The sequence below is a fragment of the Gracilinanus agilis genome, chromosome 3, assembly GCF_016433145.1.
Source record: "Gracilinanus agilis isolate LMUSP501 chromosome 3, AgileGrace, whole genome shotgun sequence".
Taxonomy (NCBI): Eukaryota; Metazoa; Chordata; class Mammalia; order Didelphimorphia; family Didelphidae; genus Gracilinanus; species Gracilinanus agilis.
This window is the reverse complement of record NC_058132.1, coordinates 188193600-188220554: the sequence shown is the minus strand read 5'-3', so window position 1 is coordinate 188220554 and position 26955 is coordinate 188193600. Positions and strand designations below refer to the sequence as shown.

Sequence of the window (26955 nt, the reverse complement as noted above, 5' to 3'; positions counted from 1 at the left end):
TTGGTGACATATCCGGGTAACCTCCAGGTTTCAGGAAAGTCATGCCTTTGTTGTTTGGGACTCTCTAGAATCTTCCCTGATATGGCCATTTGTGTATTTCTCCTAGTACATTGGCCCTTGGGAAGGTGGTGGGGAGCCATGTTTAATGTCTTCATTTCAGTTCCACAGATCATACTATGCACATACTGTGAGCTGTGGCTGAATATCTACAAGGAGTCAACCTTCTAGTATGGGGAAGACTATTATAAGGTTTTTCTAAGAGAGCCCAGTTGGTACCTCTGATACCGAAACTGTTTGAGATGCTGCTCCACTAACTATTAGATGCTTCTCAGAACCCCCTCAATAACATAAGCAGATGCTTGGTGCTGTTTAAGGTAAGAAAAAGGAAAACTTGGGCCTTACTTCTATACTACTATCACCCAAATATTTCCCTCTACTTTTATTATTTAATCCAGAATGCAACTTGTCTCTGATGGTACAGGGTTGGGAGCTTTAGAATAAAAGAATTTAGAGCTAATTGTAGAATCTGATACATATCAAACTGGAGATAGGACTAGTATTTTGGGAGGATAGAAGGTCATTTCAGGAACATACCACACATACCACAGATGTTCTACCCAATTGCAAGACTTATCTTTTGGCCTAAAGGATTCAAACTATAAAATTAAAACTTAAAAGGAGAGAAAATCCTATATGTAAATATTATCATTCAATAATTATAAATCAGTCCAATTCTCTCTCCTTCCTCTCTCTGTCTACCTCTCTGGCATGCACACAAAATTCCTAGTTAAAGCATTTCGCTCTAAAATAAAAGAATTGAAGAAGAAAATGATCAAAGTATATTTTCATCATCATCATTTAACAACTGAGATATAGTACTTTATAGTCTACAAAGCTTCTTATATGTTATCTCATTTGATCTTTACATTCCCCCTGCAAAGTAGGTACCACAGACATTGTTGTCCTCAGCTGAGGCTTAAGGAAGGTTAAATGATTTCCCTTGGGTCATTCAGGGTGTGTGAGTGCCAAAAGTGGGATTTGAAGTCAGGTCTGTATAAGTTTTACCACTCTCTGCACTATACCAAACTATTTTCTTGCTTTCTTTTTTTTAAACCCTTACCTTCTGTCTTAAGATCAATATTGGGTATTAGTTCAAAGGCAGAAGAATGGTAAGGGCTAGGCAATGGGAGTTAAGTGACTTGCCCAAGCTCACACAGCTAGGAAGTATCTGAGATCAGACTTGAGGACTTCCCATCTTTATATCTGGCTCTCAATCCGCTAAGCTATTCTCCCCATCCATGATGCCCCCACCCCCAATCTTCTAACATATGTTAAATCTAGCACATATTTCTATGTGTGTTGTAAACCATTTGGGCAATCCAGAAGAGCCCATCTACTTTTCACAGAATACTGTTTCTAAATATATAAAATAAAGTCAAATCAAGAAGCATTTTAAAGTGCTTACTATAAGGGGCAGCTAGTGGATTGAGAGCTAGGCCTTGTGTTCAAATCCAGTCTCAGACACTTCCTGTGTGACTCTGGGCAAGTCACCTAATTCCCATTGTCTATCCTATCCTGCTCTTCTTCATTGGAACCAATACACCATATTGATTCTAAGACAGAAGATAAAGGTTTTAAAAAAATAAATAAAATGTTTACTATCTGTCAGACATTATGCTAAGCATTGGGCAAAAACAGTTCCTGCATTGAAGGAGCTCACATTCTTGTAGAGGAGACATACAAACAACTATATATGATATATACTGGGTAAATTGGAGTTAATCCCAGAGGGAAGACTTTGAGGGGGACTGGGAAACTCTTCTTGTAGAACATTAAATTTTTGCTGAGGTTTGAAGTAAACAAGGTATAAAAGAGCAAAATATGGAGAGATTTTTAGGCATGGAGGATAGCCAGTTAAAGGCTAAACAAGAGGTAACCAAGAGATAGAGACAATTGTGAAAGGTAAAACTGATCACCTTGATTACTTGAAACTGAAAAGCTTCTGGATAGACACCATTAATGTGTCTAGGACAAAAAGACAAGTGTTAAAATGGTAAAGAATCTTCATATGAAATTTCTCTTATAAGGGTTTTGTATCCAAAATGTATGCATATTTTATGTATATTCATATATTTTTAAATATCTCCCCACATATATGACTATTAGCTATTTCCCAGTAGATAAATGGTCAAAGGATATGAATGAACAGTTCTCAAAAGAATTGCAAAGTATTCATAACCACATGGAAAAATTATACAAATCACTAACAAGAAGAGAAATTAAAATCAAGACAACCCTGAGGTTTCACCTCACATTATGAAAAGTTGGAAGAAAATGTCAAAAATTGGTAAAAATGTTGGAGTGGTCATGGGAAGATAGGCATATTACTAATACATTGTTGGTGGAGTTTGGAAGTGGTATGACCATTTTGGAGAGCAATTTGGAATCATGAAAATAAAGTGATGAAAATGTCATTGAATCAGAGAAACATCTCCATAGGCTCTTAACTATTTATAGCAACACTTTTTTTTTAAACCCTTGTACTTCGGTGTATTTTCTCATAGGTAGAAGAGTGGTAAGGGTGGGCAATGGGGGTCAAGTGACTTGCCCAGGGTCACACAGCTGGAAGTGGTTGAGTCCGGGTTTGAACCTAGGACCTCCTGTCTCTAGGCCTGACTCTCACTCCACTGAGTTACCCAGCTGCCCCCTAGCAACACTTTTATGTTAGCTAAAAATTAGAAAGTAGAGGCTCATCAATTGAGAAACAGCTAAATAAATTGTGATATAAAAATGTAAACATTTATTTAATGGAATACTACTCTGCTGTAAGAAATGATGTGTGTGATGAATACAAAGAAACATGGAAAGATCTGTATGAATTGATGCAGAGAGAAGTAAGCAGAACCAAGGAGACAATATACATAGTAACTTCAAAGTGAAAATGTAAAGAACTATGACACTCAAAATTCAAAAGTAAATGTAACAAAATTATAAAGATCAAGAGGGACTTGAAGATATATGAGAAGACACTCCTAACCTACCCCTTTGTAGAGGTGAGAGGTGGATAGAGTTACACATTACACATTTTTTCAAACCTTTTTAATGTATCAATAAGTTGTGTTGCCTTTTTTCTCTCCCTGAAAAAAAAACCTAACTAAAACAACCCAACTATCTGTCATATGAGATGACTCTTGAGGAGGGATAGAAATACATGGGATATTATGATTGTATGAGAAACAGAATATAACAATAAAAACTTATTTTAAAAAATGTATGAAGATGGGAGATGGAATGGCCTCTGAGACAAATAGTAAAGGGCCAGTGTTACTGGAGCAATTGCAAAGAAGAGTCTTTCTGTATTATGTGAGTATGAGCAGTTAAGTTAATTGTAAGAAAGTGATTCAGTTGTGAAAGGCTTTGAATGACAACCAGAGGGTTTTATATTTGATCCTGATGGAAGGAAGTCAATGATTTTTACTGAATATGTATATATAGGAAGATATGTATATGTAGGAAAATAAATCTGACAGTTCAGTGAAGGATGGATTGGAATGGGAAGATAATTGAAAAAGGGAGACAAACCAGAAGGTTATTGTAGTAATCCAGGGAAGGGGTGCTGAAGGCTGAATCAGAGGAGAGAAGGAAGCATATTCAAGAGATGTGGTGATGGCAGAATCAACATGATTTTGCACAGATTGAATTTATAAAACTGGGATTTTAAACTAGGTTCTCTGACTCCAATCAATCAGTGAACAATCAATAGTACCCTATGCCTCTTTTTTTTGGAGAGTGGAGCCATAAACCTCTCTATTTAAGCTCAAATAACTTAAAACTGCCTTAAGATTCATGGAATCCAGGTCAAGAATCTCCTATCTAGATCTTAATTTTTACTTTGTTATCCCCTACTGGTATACGTAAAAAAGGAATTACTTGATATGCATTTCAAAGGATGGAGCTTTTGAAAACCTGGAACAGATTCATCACAACCAATTCTTTTTGTCTTGATGCCTAGAGGCTGACATTACCCTACTAGTAGAGACAGACATATATTACACACAGGGGTGTGTGTGTGTGTGTGTGTGTGTGTGTGTGTGTGTGTGTGTGTGTGTACAGGAAAAGAAGGAAAGGGTACGAATCATAATGCATGTGCTCCTGGTGTTTTCTCCAGAGGAGAGACATTCAAGTAAGGTATAGCATGGATATAAGCATCTAAGGAATTCCCAAACTGTTGTGGTAACATGTTTTCACTATCTAGTATCCTCCTAGAATTAAAAACTCCAGGCTTTTAATTGAAGGGGTGACTCTAGTGATATTAATTTCTTCTTGCAAGACAGGTCCTAGGGGGTCTTGAAGGGGTGAATAGAATGAGAGGTCACGGGGGGCAGCTGGGTAGCTCAGTGGAGTGAGAGTCAGGCCTAGAGACAGGAGGTCCTAGGTTCAAACCCGGCCTCAGCCACTTCCCAGCTGTGTGACCCTGGGCAGGTCACTTGACCCCCATTGCCCACCCTTACCAATCTTCCACCTATGAGACAATACACCGAAGTACAAGAGTTTAAAAAAAAAAAAAGAATGAGAGGTCGGGAGAAGGATGACACACATCAGGAGGGCCATTGAAGCTGGTAGCAATCAGAGGCAAGGTTTATTGATCACAGCTAGTATTTTATAGAGAAAATGATGTAGGTTAAGAGATCAGGTAAGTCTTTTACGTGGACAATGGTTAGTAATGGTTTATAATCTTGATATAATGATTTAGTTTACCTCATCGAAACTTAGAATTTTCTATAAGATAATAATTCAATATATCGATGTGTTGATATGAGAATCTAGTCTAGATTCTCAGGGAAATGTTTTGCTTCAGTGGGTAGAACTAGTTGTTGCCAAATATAGGAGGGGTTTTGGGGTCCTCATGTGATGCCTAGGCTGCGCAACTGATTCTGGCCAGATCATTACTTCCCAGAGACCTTATAGTCTGGAGTTCACTCTCACTACTTGGGGCTACACTTGCACATTATTATTTTTCTAAAGCACAGTTCTTAGCATGTCACATCTTTCTTCAACATTTTTTTGTTATTCTTATTGCTCACAAAATAAAATACAACTCCCTCAACCCAATATTCAAAACTTATACATTTATGGCCTTATTTTGTATATCTCCAGGTTATGAACTTTATGTTTTAGCCATACTGGAATATTAGCTATTTCCTGAACTTGACACTCTATCTCTCTCCTCTCCCTATGCCTGATATTTATTTTATCATCCCCACCTTTCAGAATTCTTATATTCTTTGAAGGCCCAACTCAGGAGCCACCTCCTCCATGGATCCTTTTCTGATTCCACCAGTTGTTAGGCCATCTTCAATTTTCTTCATATTTTTGTTTGTTTATGTGTTTGTTAAGTTGCCCCTAATAGAAAATAAGCTCCTTGAGGGAAGGAGTTCATTCACTTTTGGCTTTTTATCCCCAGTATTTAGCTCAGAGCATAGTACATATTTTTGTTATTATTTAGTTATTTCAATCATGTCCTACTCTTCCTGATACCATTTGGAGTTTTCTTGACAAAGATACTGGGATAGTTTGCCATTTCCTTCTTTAGCTCATTTTATAGATGAGGTAACTGAAGCAAAAAGGGTTAAGTGACTTGTGCAGCTAGTGAGTACTTGAGACCAGATTTATTTTCAGGTATTCTGACTCTAGGCCTTGAGCTCTATCCACTGTGCTACCTAGCTGCTTTAAGCCTTGTACATAATAAATGCTTCTTTATACATTTCTTTAAAACTGAATTTTTCTGACTGGTTACCTCTGTTGCCAAAGCAGAATGATGGAGGAGCTCCCTATAACAAGCTTTCTTGCTTCAATCCTGCTCTTGTATTTTAGCTGCATGGCTTTCCCTGATGTGCTAATACCATTTCACTTTGCCATTGATTTATATATGATGAGCTTTCTGTTCTTTTTTAAATGGTGTGAAGTGAAAATCTTAAAAATTAATAAAGGCTGTTGAGATTTGAAGTGAATCAAATCTAGATGTTCATGTAATTCTGCCACATCATAGAGTGTAAATTATTAGAGAAAGGAGGCCAATTGTGATAGTCATCATGAGATTTTAAAATTTAGGTCAAATTGATATAACAGAATCAAAAAGTGATAAGATATGTCCACATGACCTAATGAACTGGAAAGGAAAGTGGATTCATCTAGTCAATCATTAAGTTCTGTTAAATATCTTTAAATATGTTTTTTACATTCATCCTTATTTTCCAATCCTTTTGCCACTGCTCTAGTTCAGGCTTTTACTTCTTTTATTTGGATGATCATAATGGCCTCCTTAACTGGCCAGGAAATTAGATATAGTCACTTGGACTCAGAGGACTTGAGTTCAAATTTTAATTTTTCTTAAATGACTTGGACAAGTTATTAGATCTCTCCTGGTCCCCATTTCCTCATTTGCAAAAGGCAGGGTTGGATTAGATGATTTCTAACATCCCTTATGGCACTAATTCCAATGATACTATTAAATAAAGAAGTCAGAGGGAAGGGCAGGTTTAGGAATGAGAGTTAAGTTTCTGATTCATTTAGGTAAGGGCAAGCAGTTATGGAAATATTCGTGGATTTGTTGATAGGTACTGCTGCCAATGGGGCATAGATTTAGGAAGCAAAACAAAGACATTATATTTACTTTAATATAGACTTAAGAATTTCTCAATTATTTCTGAACAAGGAAAAATTCCTAAATTCCTAAAGCTTATATGGTTTCTAATGATGTTAAAGAGATGAAGGAAAATAATATACTTTTTTGATTTATTGCTGCCAAGAAAAGATATTGGAATTCACAATTGACCAAGAGGAATAAAGAGTTACCTTAAGAAAATATACTTGTGAGATTTACCTTTGAAAGACAGGCTTATGAGGTTTACTTTTCAAAGATACATTTGGAAAGTTTATAGTGGATCAGTGGAGAAGAAGAATGTTAACATGCCAAAAGACAACTGAAGAAGAGAAATCATGTTAGAGCAGGTTGTGGATTTATCAATAAACACAGAGAAGTGGGCTGGGGATCATCTAGGATTTGCAACCATCAGGTGGGTATAATGAATTCCTTTACCCCTGTTTGATTTCTTCTCAGTTATGTTTTTTTTCTCATGTAAAATCTCATCTGGTTCAGAGCACCATAAGAAAAGTCTCAGTTTTGCTATATAATTTTCTTTGTGACTAAAGGGGGTATTCTGAACTCAAATAATAGTGGAGAACAAGGATCCAGAAATTTGTGCACCATCTAAGAGATGTTCAACTAGCAGTTATAGGGAAGTTGTATGGTGTCATGGAAAGGATGCTACATTTGGATTTAGAGGACCTGGGTTTGAATTCTGATCCTGTCCTGCTTATTGTTCATCCATACCATCTGTCTCAAATTAAATGAGATAATATTTTTAAGTGCCTGGCACATAGTAGGTGCAATATAAATACTTCCTCCCTTTTCTCCCTCTCATAATTATATATACTGTTGTACATCCAAATGCATATTGAAATCTGGGTATGGGATAATCTTAATCCTCTTGTTTTTTCTTGCATGATTGTACAAGTGAAATTACTTTGAGTGCTTATAATTCTCTATTAGGAGGCTCTGTAATGTCCAGTAGCTTGATGTTATAAGCACGTCATCTATAAATAGGAGCATACAGAATACTTTAGCATCCATGGAGGGGGAATCTTTCCTTAACTTTGTCTCTAGACTTCTTCATCACAGTGGTAAAAATCTTTGTTGAGCATACATCTCTTTGTTTTGCACCTCATTTGATATTTATTAACAGAAGGTCATTGAACAGTACTATTTCTATTGTTATACCTTTCAAAGAATCCTGTAGGATCTTGATGCATGGATAGGTGACAGCTTGATATAAAAGAATTTGTAAGGGGTCATGTAATTCTACTGAAATCAAATACTTTCTCATAATCAACCAAAAATGAGATCATATATTCTTTTAAAAAATTAAAATACTTTTCCAATTAATTTTTGACAATTATTTTCTCTCATTTTGGGATTCTGATTCTCTCCCCCTCCCTGAGGTAGTAAATAGTCCAATATAGGTTATACCAGTGCTGTCATGCAATACATATTTCCATATTCCTCATGCCATGAAAGAAAATACATATCACATATACAATGAAAAACTCATTAAGGAAATAAAGTGAAAATGGCATGACTTGCATTTATCTGCAATAAAACTCCAGCAGTTCTTTCTTTGGCTGTGGATAGTATTTTCTGCCATTCCCTCAGTTTCCAGTTCTTTGCCACTACAAAGAGCTGCTAAAAATATTTTTGTACAAGTAGGTCCTTTCTCTCTGTCTCTGATCTCTATGGGATATAGTCCCATTAGTGGTATTGTGGAGTCAAAGGACGTGCCTAATTTTATGGCTCTTTAGGCATGATTACTCTTCAGAATGGTTGAAACAGTTCACAGTTCTACCAATTGTATATTAGTATCCCAATTTTTCCATATCTTGTCTAACATTTATCATTTATTTTTTTTAATTCTCTTTTTTTTTAAACCCTTAACTTCTGTGTATTGGCTCCTTGGTGGAAGGTAAGGGTGGGCAATGGGGGTCAAGTGACCTGCCCAGGGTCACACAACTGGGAAGTGTCTGAGGCCAGATTTGAACCTAGGACCTCCCGTCTCTAGGCCTGACTCTCAATCCACTGAGCTACCCAGCTGTCCCCATTTATCATTTATTTTTTATCAGTTTAGCTAGTCTGATATCTCAGAGTTGTTTTAATTTGCATTTCTCTAATCAATAGTGATTTGGAGCAGTTTTACATATAACCATACCTACTTTTAATTTTTTCATCTCAAATAAGCACTTCATGGACTGTAATGTTAGGGTCCAAGTGTAGGAGTTCCACTGTCCTTGACAGAGAAAGTATTTTGTTAAAATGGCTTTTGCAAGAGGGTATATGATTTAAACATAAAATATGATACCATAAGTTGTAATATAGGATTTTTAACCTTGCCATTTGGCTTGGGGGCAACCTGTCAGTTGCCCTGGATGGAATGTTGGCTGTGGCATGAGCCATAGGGCACACATCAATTGCCATTTGAACCAAGAGTATATAAAGCCCTGGAGACCCAGGGCTGGTTTCTGTTCTTACCTGACTTCGCCCTGACCACCCACTTACCCCTTACCCCTACCCCTCCTTGGGCCCCGGGTGGCAGTTGTGTGGAACATGGGTAGCTTAGGCCTAGAATAGAGTAGGATCTTAAGACCTATCTTCTAGAGCAGGGTCGGCAACATATGGTTCTCAAGCCATATCTGGCTCCACCTCCCAACCCGCCAGTCCAGGCAGAGCCCCAGGATGTGCCCCACGGGGCCCTTTAGCCCTCCCCTTCCCATATTCCAGCACCTCCATCCTCCTACTTCCGCAGGCGTTTATGGCTCTCACGGCCAAAAAGGTTGCCGACCATTGTTCTAGAGCAACTCAATAATATTATTATCATCACTCGCAAAATTTAGTCCAAGAACAACTTTATTTATCGATCAGAAACCGCATCACTGGGTCAGCAAAGACCTTCCAAACAGGATCTCTACCAACTTTAGTCAGATAATCTTTCACCATCAGATCACAGTATTTCCTAACCCTCTTTCCTCTGCCTTGTTTCCTTACTCAGTTATCAATAAATCCCTTAGCCTTAACCAGAGAATTCTATGGTTATTTGCCTACCATCAAAGGCCAAGGAGAGCAAGCAACAGGAAGGGTTCTGAGCAGTTTGGGCTGGAACAAACTCCATTGCTGAGGGGCAGGAAGTTCAACATCCACTTTCTGTCAACCTTTGATACACCAATAGGGAGCTGCTTCCTCAGCAGGGAAGGGGCCGGTTACCTGATATCTTAAAGGAGCCTGGTGCCAAGCAGTGAGGTTTCTCTGGACACTCAGTTACCTGGGTTGGATCCTTGTTACATTTATAAACAAGTTTCAAGCCCAGCCTGGGTACAGATCACTCTATCCTTACAATAAGCACCATCCTCCTGCTAGCCTCATTACCAGCATGAGGCCCCTGACCCACCTATTAATTACAAAGTAAACCAGGGAACATAGAATAGTTTTCCTGGCAGATCTATGGAGAAGAGAAGAATTTATGACCAAACAGGAGATAGAGAGTATTATAAGATGTAAAATGAAAAATTTTGATTATATTAAATAGAAAAGCTTTTGTACAAAAAAAAAACCAATGTAAACAAGATTAGAAGGGAAACAACAAACTGGGAAAATTTTTTATAACAAATTACTCTGATAAAGGTCTAATTTCTCAAATTTAGTAGAGAACTAAGCTAAATGAATAAGAATACAAGTCATTCCCCAACAGACAAATGGTCAAAGAATGTGAGCAAGAAATTTTCAGATGAAAAAATAAAAACCATCAATAATCATATGAAAAAATGCTCTAAATTACTCTTGCAGAGAAATGCAAATTAAAACAACTCTAAGGTACCACTTCACACCTAACATATTAGCCATTTTGACAGTAAAATAAAGTGATAAATGTTGGAGGGGATGTGGCAAAATTGGGACACTAATGCCTTGTTGGTCGAGTTGTGAACTGATCCAACCATCTGGAGGGCAATTTGGAACTATTTCCAGAGGGCTATAAAACTGTGTATACCCTTTGATTTTATGATACTACTACTAGATCTGTATACCAAAGAGATTATAAAAAAGAGGAAAGTACCTACTTGGACAAAAATATTTGTAGCTACTCTTTTTGTAATGTCAAAGAATTGGGAATTGAGGGGATGCCCATCAATTGGGGAATGGCTGAACAAATTGTAGTACAAGTTGAAATAGAATATTATTGCATCATAAGAAATGATTGACAGGATAATTTCAGAAAAAGCTGGAAAGCTCTATATGAACTAATATAGAGTGAAATAAGCTGTGAAGGGTTAAATTTTAGGAGGTAGGAGTTTGAACAAAAGCCACTGTGCAGTTTATTAAATGCAAAACACTTAGTTTATTATTATTAAGTATGGATATGAAATAGGAAGGAGGAAATTGAAAGTAATCTTACAATAGCTTGTAACTATATACCCCAGATCCCAATCCTAACTAAATTTCTTTAGAAACCCCTAAATCTAGCTGCCTCAGAGGGTAATATCTTCTGCTAGGCCAAAGCCTTTGCCTACTCTCCTATTCTTCACTATCTAATAATATAGCCACTATCTATCTACCTTATCTGCCCAAGTTATTAATAATCAATAAGGCTATTAAGGCCTTAATTCCATTCTCTGTCTCCAACCAGAGAGAGTACTAGCAGCACACCCTCTACCCTGGAGACCCAGAGACAAAAAGCCCTTTCCAGCAGTCCACAACTAACTAACTCTCAGCCACACCCGCTTAACTGTTACTACTGCATAGCAGGGGGTCTCTTACTAAAAAAAAAAACATCATTACTTCCTTTAAGCAATTAATTAATTAATTAAATCAGATAAATACATTAATATGACAATTATTATAATTAATAACTATTAATTAATTAATAAAAACTCTCTTAACAAAGCAGAACCAGGAGAACATTGTACAAACTAACAATTATATTGATGATAGACCGCAAAAGACTTAGCAGTTGTCAGCAATACAACTATCTAGGATAGTGATGTCTATGGCCTGCAGGCCAGATGTGGTCCCCTGAAATGTTCTATCCACAGCGACATTATTTCTAATCTGATGAATACAATGAGTAGGATACAATACAATGAAACTTCGAAAGAGTTACCTTAGAAACAGACTGACAGATGAGCATTTCCTTTCCTTTGGTCCCCTCTTTAAAAAGTTTGCCCATCACTATCTAGGACAATCCTTTTTTTTTTTTTTATTGATTCAAAGATATTTTTTTCCTAATTAAAAATAATAATTTTAAACATATGTTTCCCCAAATTGTAAGATCCCAATTGTCTCCTTTCCTTCCTACCCTATCCCCACTAGTAGATGGTAAGGAATTAGATCGGAACCATACATGTAATATACAAAACCCACTTCCATATTGATCACTGTAGCAAGAGCACACTCAAACAAAACCAAAATCCCCAAATAAAACTAAATCCACTGATGTGAAAGATAGTACTGTATACTTTGATCAGCATTGGTTGGACTCCAATGGTTCTTTCTGTGGAGATGGATGGCACCCCTCCCCTCCATCTTCCCGTCATAAGTCCATAAGAATTGTGATCTGGGACAATTCTGAAAGATTTATTATAAAGAATGCTGTCCACCTCCAAAGGAAAAAAAATGTTGAAATCAGACGCAGATCCAAGAGTATATTTCTGTAATGGTTTTTCTTAGTTAGGAAGAACAGGAAAGGGAGTAGAAATAATTTCCTTATGGCAAGTTCTCCTTCTCTGAGGTTTACCTGAAGAAATTTTACAAACTAGAACTCAGTGAGTATTTCTTTCTTGTTTGCTTCTTTCTAGAGTTGCTTTGTTTTCTTTCTGCTTTTGATGCTGCTTCCTGACTCTTTAGTCCATGCTCCCTAAAGCTTTCAACTCACTTGTTAACCAGAGTCACGTTCAACATCAGCTAGTTCCTATGCGAGAAAATTGTGGCTTGCCAGCATTGGATTCCCTTCCCTCTGCCTGGATCTCAAGATCCTTAATGCTGTTGATCCTCTCATTCCCTCCCTGAGAGCTCTTTCTCTTGGGCTTGTGGTTATCCTCTACCAAAAAAAAAAGAGTAACTCAAGTGAATTACTAGGATTATTACTGTATTTCCCCTATTACATTATTATAATCTCCTTAAGGACAGAGGCTCCATCTTATTTTTATTAGTTATTCAGTGCCTGCCACATGATAGTACTTAAAAATGTTGAATGAAGAAAGGAAGGAGGGAAAGAATGAAGGGAGAAAAGAAGATTCAAATGGGTCTCAGTCACAGAAATTGAATTCTAATACTTTTTGGAGGCTGGCCTGCAGAATGGAGTTGGAGGATTTAGAAATGTGTTACCTTATTTTATCATTAATGTGCTGAATTACACAGTCAAACGTATTTAGGTTTCTCCTAGGAATCAGGGTAAGTAGATTTTAATTGCATACATAAGAGTGGTGAATATGCCAGAACCCATAATACAGAAAGACCAAAAGGAGAACATTATCACAATTGTTTTTTCCATAAAGAAAGACTACCCTGATAGTAAATCACAGGATAGGAGGGATAAAAGACCATAAACTTCATGAATACTGGGATCTAATCTGTTCATTTCTTCTAGTGCCAACATAGTGGTCTGCTTCAAGTAATTCAAGTATTCAAGTAAATTCAGGGTGGGCACAAAATTGATCATCATCAGTAACAATAATCAAAATGGTTGACATTTTAATAGGATTTTTGTATACACACATATGTATGTATATACCATATCATTTGAACCTTGCAACAGCTTTGTGAAGTAGGTCAGGTAAGAATTGTTATCCCCATTTTACAAATAAGGAAAATGAGGCATATGGAGGTAAAGTAACTTGGAGAGGCAGCATGGTATAGCAGAAGGTACATTCTACTGGGGAATAGGACCTGGATTCAAGTCCTAACTGATACTTTTACTAGCTATATGACCTTGGGCAGATCACTTTCCCTCCAAGTCTCAGCTGATTATGAAGAGCTCTTGCAGTTCTGATGTTTTATAATTATATGACTTCAAAGTTACATCACTAGTAAATGGCAGAACTGAATCTCAAATCCAAATTTATTTTTAGCTCTGTGTAAATTATTCTGACAATTATCTTAATATGTTTGAGTTGCCATATTATGTGAGTGATGAAGATGTATGATTGACTCTACCTGGGACTCAGAGTGTTTTGGAGAAACTGTCTTTGCCATACTAGCTCTCCTAGTCTTTCTAGGATAAGATAACCAAAGTCTTTGTGCTGTGAGTAAACATCCCTGGTCCCAAATTCTCTGTCTCCAATTAAATTATTCTAGTACTGCTTACTGTTAAATTAACCTTGACAAGGCACCTGTCTATGCTGCTGGTCCCTACTACATTGTTTTCTCAAGTATGGGAACCTGATTAGTTCAAGCTTGTTATTATGAGAAAGAATGCATTATTGAACCACTAAAATTATGCACAAATGATATCTTTGTTCTTCTCTGCACCTGGCAATACCTCACTCCTGCTCCTGGGAACTCTCTGTCCATACCACCCCAGATTCCTCCCTGGATCAGCCCCTTCTCTGCCTCCCTTTGCTAAGAATTATAAATATTGGTACTAGATCAGTTTGCTTCATATGAACATGTATGTCTTTGCTTAATAAAGATTATTTAGATTTTAAAGGCAGTATTTTCCTATTCTGGTAAAGTGGGATAGAGGTCTCTAAGGGCCAATATGCCCCATAGCATTTGCTCCTTTTTGGTGGAGAGACCTAAATACCATAGAGTTCATGCCTTAGTTTATAGCAGTGGTTCCCAAACTTTTTTGGCCTACTGCCCCCTTTCCAGAAAAAAATATTACTTAGCCCCCTGGAAATTAATTTTTAAAAAAATTTTAATATCAATTAATAGGAAAGATAAATGCACCTGTGGCCATCATCGCTTCCCCTAGATAGCTGCAGCACCCACCAGGGGGCAGTAGCACCCACTTTGGTAATCACTGGTTTATAGCTACAGATTCATCAAACAATACCGCAATACATCACTCTATACTTCACCACTATTTCTTGAATAATTTTTAGGTTCTTGGTGTAAGAAAGGTTTCATCTTATTCTCTCTGGGGAATATTTTTTTTTAAACCCTTACCTTTCATCTTAGAATTATACTGTGTACAGTATTGGTTCCAAGGCAGAAGAGTGGTAAGGGCTCGGAAATGGGGGTTAAGTGGCTTGCCCAAGGTCATACAGCTAGGAAGTGTCTGAGGTTAGACACTTTTTCTTCTTTTCTGTCTCTGGGCCTGGTTCTCAATCCACTGAGTCACACAGCTGCCTCCTGGACCTCCTATCTTAAGGCCTGGCTTAGTCATTGGGCCACCTAGCTGTCCTTTGTACTAATTGCCTTAAAATATTTCTAATATCTTTGGGTTAGAGGTACTGCAAACATCAATTTCTTCCACTGTATTGTTGTGGGGTTTATTGGCCAGCCAGACAGCATGAGTAGAACAACCTTGGGGGGTTGCTCCCAGAATACTTCACTTCAGTTCAGGGGTTTTTATACCCTTTACAACAGTGAGTACCTGATACTGTGTCACGGTGTGGACGGGACTGGAATGGTAAGCACTTAGGCATTTGGTGGGGTGTTCCGTCATCTGACAGGGTTCTACCTGGAGACCCTCATGGTTTAGGGAACAGATGGATGCCTGAGATACAGTCTGATGGTATCAAGGTATAGCCTCAAGGTGCATCTCTTTGTTCATCTCAACCTAACTGACAATCCAAGGATGATAGTAATCTCAGGGTCTTATAGTAGCTATCAGATGTTCTTGGGTTAGGAGTCACAAGGATAGAAAGGAGCAGGGGAATATTTCCCTGCTTACAGTTTGCCTGAGTTAAAGGGGTACAGTGTCCATGCCATCTCTGTACAATGCCCATGCCAGTATGAATTAGTTTTCCTTATATAATTAATCACATGATGATGGGAATAGGTTTTTTGAGGGGGAGGGGTAGGAGTTTTAAGTCTAGAAATTTGGCAGCAGAGGGCAGCAGGAGGAAAAACTACATGGTCTGGCCAGGAAGTGGGGAGGGATCCTCTGAAGATCCTAAAGGGAAAAAAAAGCGCTCAGAAATTAGAGGTGGATGGGCTACCTTTGAATTCAGCATTTATTAAGCACCCAGGGTTTGTAAAGTCTCGAGAGTCAAAACGTATAGTTTTGTCTAGTCAGTTTTTCCCATCATTAAAACCCATTTGATATAGACTTTAATGAGCGTCGCATTTTAACGATGAGCACCAGGATTCAAATCTCAGTCCTGTCATTTAACTACCTGTGTGACCTAGGGCAAGACAATTAAATTCTCCAGGTCTCAGTTGCCTCCTCTGTAAAACAAGAGACTTGGCTGAATGCCCTTCTGCATCCGTTGGAACAATAGCATTCCTCCCATGCAGGGAAACCTAATTACTCGTTATTATTCGGGTAAAAAGTCTTAGTGAAGTTGGGATACCCTGGGCAGCAAAAGACTAATCCCTTTTCGCTACTTTCATTTGTTCTCCTTTCAAGGCTGAGGTACCCAAACTCCCAAACTGCAACTAAGAACTCAGACTACTCCTCAAGCAACTCCATCCTGCGCATGCCCAGGAGTCTGGTGTTCCTGCTCCCTGTCCCATTGGGCGCCCAGCTCCGCCCAGTGACATCCTGGAAGTGGGGAACCCGTAGGCTTGCTTTTACGACTGTAGTAAACCCTCTTTCACGGAAGCACCCTTGTCGCTTTACGATAGCAACAACGATGGCGGCTTCCGGTAGCAGATTTGAAAGTGAGAGGAGCATCGAAGAACGTAAAGAACAGAAGCGGGTCGCTCGGGCCGAGGTCCTGCGACAGGTACCTCCGTCTCAAGTCTCTTTGTGCCGGCGCTTCCATGCCAAGGGAGTCGAGGGGTCCAGGGAGCCGCCCTCGGGCACTGCCCTCCTTTACCCCACACTTCCGCAGCAGCTGGTCTCTGTTCTTCCCCATCCCTCCGCTTAGACCTCTTAAGCCCCAAGTGTCCCTCAGGGTTAGAGCATTTTTAAACTATTAAAGCTTAAACTCCACCAAGGCTTGTGAGGGCACCTGCTACATACGTTTTATTTCAAGTCCTGCTTACAAATACAAGTGTTCAAGTGCAAAGACTAGAGACTTAGAAAAGAGAATGGGGAGAAAAACAAAACAAAACTCCTTCAACAGTTTTAAATCTATTTTGCTGTCATCTCAGCGAGTTGCCATCCAACTCCATTCGGAATGCTCTCTCCCTTTCCTTCTCCTTACACTTTCCTTTTTGACCCCCCTCCCCAGTTTCTTTGCTTTCATTTTAGCCCTTTCGCCTTTCTTTCCCCTCTTAATTTTTTTTATTCAGCTAACAAAAATCTATTTTATACTTATCTTGCTGCTTCTCATTCAAAAGAAAACAACTCCTGTAACATATGTAGTCAAGCAAAACAGATTCCTTCATTGGCATGTCAAAAAAAAAAAAAAAAAGATTTCGCACTGCACCCTGAGTCCAGCACCTTTTTGGTCTCCCTCCCCCCCTCCTCTACTTTTTCATGTTTTCTCTGCAGTAGGAAAATAAAGGATTTTCAGGATTCATGGGTAGGCAGAATCCTGATCCTTTCACATTTGATTATTTATTATTTTTTTAAATTTTCCTAAACCATCTTCCATCTTTGGTACATTTCAGCCATTGAGAAACTACAACTTGGAAAAGGCTGGCTGGAATAAACATTGTATGGTAGTTTAATCCATCCTTCTCCAATAGAGGATGAACCGAAAGGTTCTGAGCACTAAACATATACTTGGGAATCTGTGAGGAGTGAAAGTACCATTTTTTATTTTTCAATTTTACTCATTCAATATATTTTTCCTTAACAGAGTTTAAATTTCCCTCAAAGATAAAAAGTGCTTTGCAAGAGTTTTTTGTCAGAGAGATTAATAAATGAGTGAATATAAAAATTAGTTGGCCAAAGGCATTTTTGAGGAATTCCATGGATTTTTGAAGAAAATTTTTTCTCCATTTTATTACAAGACAAGTTCTTGAAGCTGTGATCAGTTGAAGGTTCAAAAAAATTGTGAGTTTTTTTGTTTTTAGGCTAGTCTAGGAAAGAAATCTAGACTAGCCTTTTCAAAACCCAGTGTGATTTTGCTTAATCATATTTGAAGAAAGGTATTTCTCTTTCTTGCTTCTGTGAAAATTGAGTCTTCAAGATATTTTGGCTCTTCTTTCAGCTACTTGTTGAAGTGGTGCCATTATTAATAATTAAAAAAAATAGCATTTATGTATCACTTACAAAGTGCCTTGTGTTATCTCATTTGATACTGAAAAGAATAAAAAACTTGTCTTAATACTCCATTTATAGGATACTATTACATGTATATTAACTAATTTATCTGAACTTAGAATTTAGTAGGTCATAGGATTTAGCAAGGAAAGAAACCTTATAGAACTAGTCCCAATCTCTTATTTTACAGACAAGAAAATGAGGCTTAGAGAGTTTAAATAGAAGAGTCTGGATTTGAATTCAGGTCCTCTGACTCCTTTTCCCCACCTTCAAAAGCAGTGTCTTTTCATTTTAACTTTGTAAGCACAGTAATATTGACTTTCATAATTTTATGTAGTAACATCTTGATTAATTTGTTTTCCGCTCAATAACATTGTGAAGTAGCTTTTACAGAGGGTCTCTTATTGTCATATAGTAAAGGAATTCTACTTCATTAAGCATTAATTAATATGGAATGTTCAAATTGTGCAGTGGTTTAAAAGAAAAAGATGAAAAATTGCACAATTTCCAGTGCCTCATCTTAATGCGAGGAAACTTTTATTTTTGAAGGTTTCACCAGTGAATGCTAGGTTATGCTTATTATAGAACTTATATTCTAGTGGGGACTAGGTAGGGGGGAGACACAACATGCAAATACAGATACAAATAACTGCATTCAAATTGTATATTAAAAATGTAAAGGGTGGAGGAATTAGGAAATGATTTAGAAATTAGGAAAATTTTCTTAGTAGAAATGATTGGCTTGAGCTGAGCTTTGAGCCTTAAAGTGAGGTGGGGTATGAAGGAATATGGCCTATGTCAAGAAAGAGAGATGTTAAAGTTATGGAGCAGCAACTAGGCCAATCTCACCAGAATGTTGAGTATATGAGGAGAAGAAAAATGAAATCAATTTGGAGAGAAGATGGAGCCAGAAAGACTTCTGATGTTTCACTCCTTCTGTCTTAGATACATGACACTATTTGGATTTCTCATGTATTTCAGATCTCTCTTGTACAGATTGAGAAACTTTAGAACATTAGAACATGAATTTATTTAGCTTAAGCTTTTTTATTACATGCACCTTTTCTTCAGAAATCTGACTTGTTTGCGGTTCCTGTTTGGTGATTTAGAAGGTTATTTTTAGAGAAGAGTTTGTTTACAGATTGGTATCTAAACATCTTTGAATATTTTGGTAGTCCTTTTGAATTCTGGTTGTACAATGGAGAAAGATGTGTATGTGGAAAACTGACAAATGTTAGTAAAAACTTTTTGATAGTGAAAGATAACCTATTTAGAATGGTGAAGAGGAGATAGGGAAACCACATTTTGAACAAACTTATCCTGTTTCTTGTAAGCATACAAATCAGTATTTTCTTCAAAACTCATCTTTGCTACATTACCATTTATGTTTAAAGTCCATTAAGCATTTTCTCACATGGAAGCATTAGAATTAGTTTTCTGGCATATGAGGGCACTTTCTGCCTGCTCTGTAGAAATGGAGTTGACCTTTCTTTCTCTTTTGCTATTATTGAATAAAATACCTCTTTTGATCAAATGTAAAAAAGGGGAAAAGAAAGCTTGTCACTAACCTTTTGAGACAAGATTCTCTGTTCATTTGGCTATTTTTTTAGAGCTTTTTATGCTTCTTAAGTGTATATGTGGGGGGAAAAGTTACCTTAAAGAGTGTTTAATTTAATTTAATTTAATTTAATTTAATTTAATTTAATTTAATTTAATTTAATTTAATTTAATTTAATTTAAACTCTTACCTTCCATTTTAGAATCAATACTGGGTATTGGTTCTAAGGCAGGAGAGTAGTAAGGGCTAGGCAATGGGGGTCAAGTGACTTGCCCAGGGCCACCCAGGTAGGAAGTGTCTGAGGGTAGATTTGAACCCAGGACCTGCCATATGACTCAATCCACTGAACCACCCAGTTGCCCTCCTTAAAGAGTGTTTTAAAGGAGACTTGAGTGTTACAAGGTTAATGATTGAATCTCTCTCTTTCCATGGGTACTTCTATTGTTTTTTTAAGAAATTTTTTTGTAGAAAAATATTTAAGCACCCACCTTTTCTTTGCAGCCTGAGGATTAGTAGATTGGGAGTGCATAAAAAAAAGACTCATATCCTTTTTTCCTGCCTCTGCCTTGTTTATTCAGCAGTTTTAGGTAATGTCTCTATATATTTAATCTTTGTACTAAGATTCTAGGGAGAGGTGTTTTGAAGCTTCTTTTTAAGTTATAACTAATGACTTAGTATTTATTTTTGAGACTTCCCAATGAAATATTTTGTGTCTTGATAATGTTTAAAATGTTTCAAGCAGTGGTAAAAGTATATTTGTTAACAAGTATTGAATTAGTAGGCTTGTCAAAAGGTTCATAGCTTCTGAAACATTATATATTTCCAGCATGCAGAGAAAGAGGATCCATGTCTCAAGTTCTGAGAACTTTTTTCTTTGGTGATGGCACACTCTTTGTTCCGGTTTGATGATGGGAGGAAATGAGGCATTGACAAGTCATTGAACAGTTAACAGAAGGTTTATTTTGTCTTAATAAAGTAAGGACACTCTGGAAGGATAATGCTTCCATCTCAGGATTTTGGTTTAAATTACTTCATAAACTATAAAGTGCTATATAAATGTTAACTTCTCTTATTTAGGATCTTAAGATTATTTTTGTTGCTGTTTAGTTGTTTAAGTTCTGTCTGACTCTTTGTGACACCATCTAAGATACTGGATTGGTTTGCCATTTCCTTCTTCAGCTTATTTTATAGGTGAGGAACTGAGACAAACCGGGTTAAGTGACATGCTTAGAGTCACACTGGTAGTAAGTATCTGGGCAAAATGAGTTTAGTAGTGGGAAATGAGAAGAGTAAGAGGGCAAGGCAGGTTACAAGGGCTTCAGAGGATTTTATATTTGATTTTGGAGGTGATAGAGAGTCATTGGAGTTTATCTAGAGGGGATGAAATGATGAGACCTGGTTTTAGAAAGATATTTTTGCCAACTGAATGCACTAGAGTTGGGAGAGAGACTTTTGTCAGGGAGACCTATCAGCATCCATTTTGTATAGGAAGACTTTCTTAATCCTCTTTAATTCTAATAGCTTCCCTCTGTTTCAATTTATTCTGCATATAGCTTGTTTGTACAGAGTTGTTTGCGTGTTTTCCCCCCACCCTATTATATACTTTGAGCACCATAAGAGTGCTTACTAGTGAATTCCAAGTAGAGGTTAAATTTTTACTTGTCAATGTTGTTGTAGAAAGGATTTTTGATCAAGGGGAGGTTGATATTTGAGATTTCGTCTAGCTTTGAGATTAGGTGAAATCAGAGAAAGTGTTAATATTATTCATTAGTGGGAGATCACTGACACTTTACTGTTTTAATAAAATAACTGGGGTGGGGGCGAGAGTGAAAGCCAGATTGAAGAGTTGCAAGTAAAATGTGGTGGTGAGGAGATACAAAATAGTACATGTAATACATTGTGTTTTTTTTTTGTTTGTTTGTCAATGAAGGAAAGAATGAGAGAAATAGGATGAAAATTAGGAGAGCAGTGGTTCCTTTAAATTATTGTGTATTCAAAAGATTTTAGATAAATTAATTCAAACCTAAGCATTTGGATGATGATAGTATTTAATGAGTTATTACACAAAAATTAAAGATCTTTGGATCCTGAGTTATCATAGGCTCATGCAAAATATTCTTCCCTATCCCCATTTAAAAGAAACAAAAGCACCTAAATGTTTATGGACTCTTCAAGGGATTTTCCCAAAAAGACTAGGAGTATATTTTGAGATCAGCTTTTAAGTTTCTAGTTATATCCCAATAACTTATCTGTGTAAAATAGTTTTTTACATAATGAATCTATTTAATTCAGCTTCATTTCATTAGAGTTGTTATATGAGCAAGAAACTTGGAACTCAAGAGCACTGGACTTTGAGTCAGGAGGATAAAAGTTCAAATCCTGCCTTTAGATCCTTACTATGTGATTGTGGATAAGCCATTTAATCTTCCTCAGCCTCTATTTAAAATGGTAATGATAATAATGGGACATGCCTCCCAGGGTGGTGGTTGTGATGAAAAAATGAGATTGCATATAAGTAATTTAGAATCATAGAAACCTGACATTTTAGATATGGAAAGGACCTTTTGAGATGGTCTGGTCTAATTAAAATATCTTTTGGAGAATATAAAAAAAATAATTTAAAACTTTCATGCTTTAGGTCTTGAAGAGACCTTAGAGGCCTTCTAATCTAAGCTCCTCATTTTATAGGTGAGGAAATGGATGGAGAGAGGTGAATTGATTGGCACCTAGGGTCATTCCAGATGGTAAATGACAGAACCAGAGGACTTGACTTCAAATCCAGCACATAAAATTTCCACTTTGTTACAGTATTTCAAAAATCTCAGTATATTTATTTGATATGCATTTGTTTATAGTTTATATAAGATACTCTTTTCACCATAGCCATACCTGTGAGATGGTGAGTGCTGTTATTATTAAATATTGGTTTTAAATGTCACCATCAGTTACCTAACTGTCATTTAAGAGCACTGAACTGTTTATTCTGTTATTCTCTTTATTATTTTACCTAATTTGTTTTGAATTCTCTTAATTTTTGAACTTATTTTAATTCCACTAAAAATTCTTGACTTAATTTACATTTTGCATTGTAATGACCCATTGTGATGTTCTGATTGTTTTTGCTTAAATAAAAGTTGAAAACATTTTGTGCTTTATAAAAAGGAATATATGTGATTCTCTTTGAACTTTGAATTGTCTTTAAACAATTAAGCACCACAGAATAGTAGAATTTGAACTACGAGAAGATCATTTGGTTTGACTCCATCATTTTTATAGCCAGGTATTGAATGACTTGCCCAGTGTTATATCCTCTGTAAGAGTGAGAGCCAGATTTCCTGACTTCCAGGTCAGTGTTCTTTTACTATATAGAATGATAGAAGATTATTTTGGTGTACCTACTATTTGCCAGCCATTTCTAGCACTGAAATTCACATATTCTAAAAATACATTTAAAAATAAAATTGAAGAAGTAGTAATGCTAAAATCATAGAAATAGCTGGTATTATTTGAATCTTAATTAAATAGCACTTATTTTGACTGCACAGCAAGTAACCAACAAGCAAAAGGAGTTTATCATAGATAACTTCTACCCTTTGTTCCTAATTCTAACTGGAGACAAAGAGAAAAGTTTAATCCTATTCCTTGTAACATCCTTTCAGATACAATACTTGAAGACACTAAACATGCCTTTTCTGAATCTTCTATTTAGCCTGCACATCTGCAATTCCTTTGATTGATCCTCCTCTGTTTGGAACTCAAGAATCCATACCATATCCTCTAGTATACTGTAAATTCCTTCAGATAGGGGCTTGTTTTCATTTTCATTTTTGTATTCTCAATGCATAGCTTAGTTCTCCATACTACTAGCTACTTAATAAATGTTTGTTGAATCCTAGTTGTTTTCTCCTGGATACTTTCTACTTTTCTGTTGTTTTTCCTAAAATGTGTACCTTAAACTGAACACACAATCTGGAAGATTGACTAGAGCAGACAGTCTGACTAGAATAGTATACAGCAGGATCATCACCACTATGCTTCTTTTAGTGCCTAAGATTTAATTACCTTTTTGGTAGTCATTGAACTTAACATCTCACTAAAACTTCCAGATATTTTTTTCATGTAAATAATAATTTTTTGGAAATGATTCTTAACCATTTGCTTTTCTGTAAGTTTTATATGACTGCTTTCCTGCCCCCTCACCCCCTATTACCCCTTGGCTAAACATCCAATTTAAGTAGTAGGTAGTAACATAGCACCTAGATGTCTTTGGTCATTTCATGAATGTAATGTCTGTAGTCTAATAGGCCAGTGACCTTGTCTTCAATTCCTGGAACAATGCTAGAACATATTATTAAAGAGATAATTAGGGGCAGCTGAGTGGCTCAGTGGATTGAGAGCCAGGCCTAGAGATGGGAGGTCCTAGGTTCACAATCTGATGGGAATGACATATGTAAACAATTATTTACAAATAGGTTATGTATAAGATAAAGTAGAGGGCATTAAGATTGAGGGGGATTGGAAAGACTTCTTGCAGGAGGTAAATTTTATTATAAATCTAAAGAAAGCTAGAGAAGAATTCTAGGAATGAGGGACAGCCAATGAAAATGCCTGGATTTAGGAATTGGAGTGTCCCGTCTCTATAGCAAGATGTGTCATTTAAATAAGTTGTGGGGTTCCATTTAGAGGTATTTGGGGCTCATTTGAGCCTTAAGATATGTAGATATATAACAAACTTCCTGTGGATGTTTTGGGGACTTTGGAAACTACATTTCCCATGATTCCTCTTATAAAAATGGAGGCAGACAGGAAGTGTGATGATGATAGAGAATGATATAAGACTACTGGGGTCATTGGAGGCGGTCTCTCTTTGCTACCTGAGTGTGCTCTCTGGGGGACGTAGAAAAGGTTAGGTAAGGTACAGAACATAATGGCCAATGCGGCAATTTGAAATTTTAACAGGCTCGTGGTCGATTTTATTCTACCAACATGGGCCTAAATAAAATATTAGTTATCCTCATAATATCAGCCTTTATCATTTTTAAAAACAACAGTTAGGCCAACCACGTGGGAAGACGGACTCCAAAATTTTTAGATAGCCAAAGAAGTCATGCGGCTATGGGACCCGGAGTCTCAGAAACTTCCTTTTTCCTCGCCCAGTCCTCTCCCTATTCTCCCCAGCCTTGAGGCTGCTTTACAGGGAAGAGGGACAATGATTTTAATTGCTGCTGGGCTGTGAGTTCATTTGCCCAGAGCCTGGGGCCTGGTGGCCCCTACCCACACTGATTGAATGCTGGGTTTCCTGCTGTCTTCTCTGCTGACTTTCCTGACTCCTGACCTGGCCTCCGTTCCTGCCTGCCCTGATCTCTGCCGAATCCCAAGCCCACCAGAGCAGACCGCTTCTGCTGACCCTGCCTGCCGACTCCTGAGATTTCCGAGTGACCCCTGCCCACTGCCAAGCGCCACTGCTTCAGAGACTGCTGCTGCTGCTTAAGATTTGTAAAGTATTGCCCCCCTCTGCTGTCTTGATACTGACTTTTAACCTGGAAGACGTTTTTACTCCACTTTTGCTTTCGTTACTGACTCTTAACCTGAAAGAGGCTTTTACTCCATTCTTGCCTTCCACGGGGCATCCCCGCCCACAATCTCTACACCTGGGATTTTCTAAAAACTGACCTAAGCTTTTCTCTAGTCCCTACCCCACGCTTCCACATGGGTGCTAGAGTTTACGCTTCAAACAGGAAGTAAAATGACAAACTTTCTTGTGATTATTAAACTGAAACTCAGGGAAAGATATTCACCCCCATACCTGCTTAGAACTTTGAACTTTAAAACCATTATGCTTAGAGCAGAGACTGATTATAAGGACCTTGAATTTGAACTTTGAATTGAACCAGAGGTGGACTTTTAAACCTCAGAACTGAATGGGATTTTTTCTGTTTTAAAGAGACTCTGTATCTTACTGTATTTTTGCTGATTAGTTTTATGAATTAATTTTGCTTATTTCGTTGATTTTCCTGTTGCACTGAATCATTTTAAGCTAATGAAGTTTTTGGCTACTGGATTAATTCTGTTTATGATTTTATTGTAACTCTCAAATGATGGACAAATCTATTAGAACTGGTAGAAGAGTTGTTTTTTTTTTTTGACTGTATAGCTTGTTATCTGGTACTCATATTGTATTTCCTAATTTATTTAACAATGCAGTTATATGTACCATCTATGAACATCTTATAGGAGCACATGTCTATTTTGGTAATTGTGAACAACCTTGGAGAGTTTGATGCCTGCCTTGAGATTTAAATTGTAATTTTGTGAGAGGTCTTTTAAATTTTACTTTAGATCCTAGTCCTTTCTGTATAAATGATAAGGTTTTTATGTATTTATTTTAAAGAATTGTTGTCTTAAAGGATAAGCTTTATATATTTATTGTGAAGAATTGTTGTCTTATTTTTTTTTTTTAATAAACAGCAAGCCAGGAGAGCTCCTGTATGGTGATGTTAGTCTCTATGTTTTAGCCTGCTTTTATTAGAAGGATCTAGAATTCCTGAGGATAATTTAGACCAGAAGGTTTCTTTAATATCAGATTTTGATATGGAGGCAGTAACAGAGTTTGTTGAGAAACTATCTTAGCCAAGATTTAAAATTTGTAACAAGTATATGATTTTTTTTTTACATCATAGCAAGTGATTATAATAATGAGTTATTAGAAATTATGGTACTCTATTTGAATGTGCATTGTGAATCTGCTATTTTGTAAATCCCATTTACACTCACAGAAAATGAATCTCATTTTTCTGTAAAAAACCCTTCACTAGTTCTAAGCTATATATATATATATATATATATATATATTTGATTTTTAAAACATTCTTTTATTTAATTAGAGCAATTGATTTTTCCTTTTTCTCATCTTGTACTGGAAGTACATATATAATCATATATGTATATATATGTATATATATAATATAATTATCTTTTTTTAAAATTTTACAGTGATATAAGCTTAATGCAAATATATATTTGCTATAATGATGCATACCTGAAGAGCCTGAGACTATGGTAACCTGCTAATTATTGGCAAATATCATGGGACTGTGATTTAATGCCTCTGTCTGATTCCAGGAGAAGTGCTAAGAGCTACAAGGTCATGGAGACTTATTGAGTATCTGCAAAGTGCCCAGGCAAAATGGCCATGCAGGTCATGGATTGCAAAAGTTCTATGCCAATAGTGAAGGGCTTGAAACTGAGGTTTGAGTTTTGGAGTCAGCTTTTCTAACGCTTAGAGGCTCAGTCCCTCTCAACTTAAATTCCTAGTGAAGCACCTAAGATTGGCTATTATTGGCTTGTTCCTGAGAAGGTGCAGGGAAAATCAGATCAAAGAAAGGCATTCCCCTTATTTCTCTCTATATATAGAGAGAATGGCAATTTTCTATAGTCTTGGCCCTGAATGGGTAATTGCAAACTGCTTAAATC

General features: G+C 36.9%; 1 protein-coding gene across 1 annotated transcript in view; it reads left to right on the top strand.

Annotated features, from left to right (window-relative positions):
• The first annotated feature begins 297 nt into the window (after window positions 1-297).
• The window catches only part of CWF19L2 (CWF19 like cell cycle control factor 2), a 162587-nt gene continuing 135929 nt past the window's right edge, over window positions 298-26955 (top strand). The window contains exons 1-2 of the mRNA XM_044669061.1: window positions 298-374; window positions 16176-16494. Of these exons, the coding sequence (XP_044524996.1) occupies window positions 16246-16494 (249 nt within the window). The 5' untranslated portion in view covers window positions 298-374; window positions 16176-16245. The remainder of the gene's footprint in view (window positions 375-16175; window positions 16495-26955) is intronic.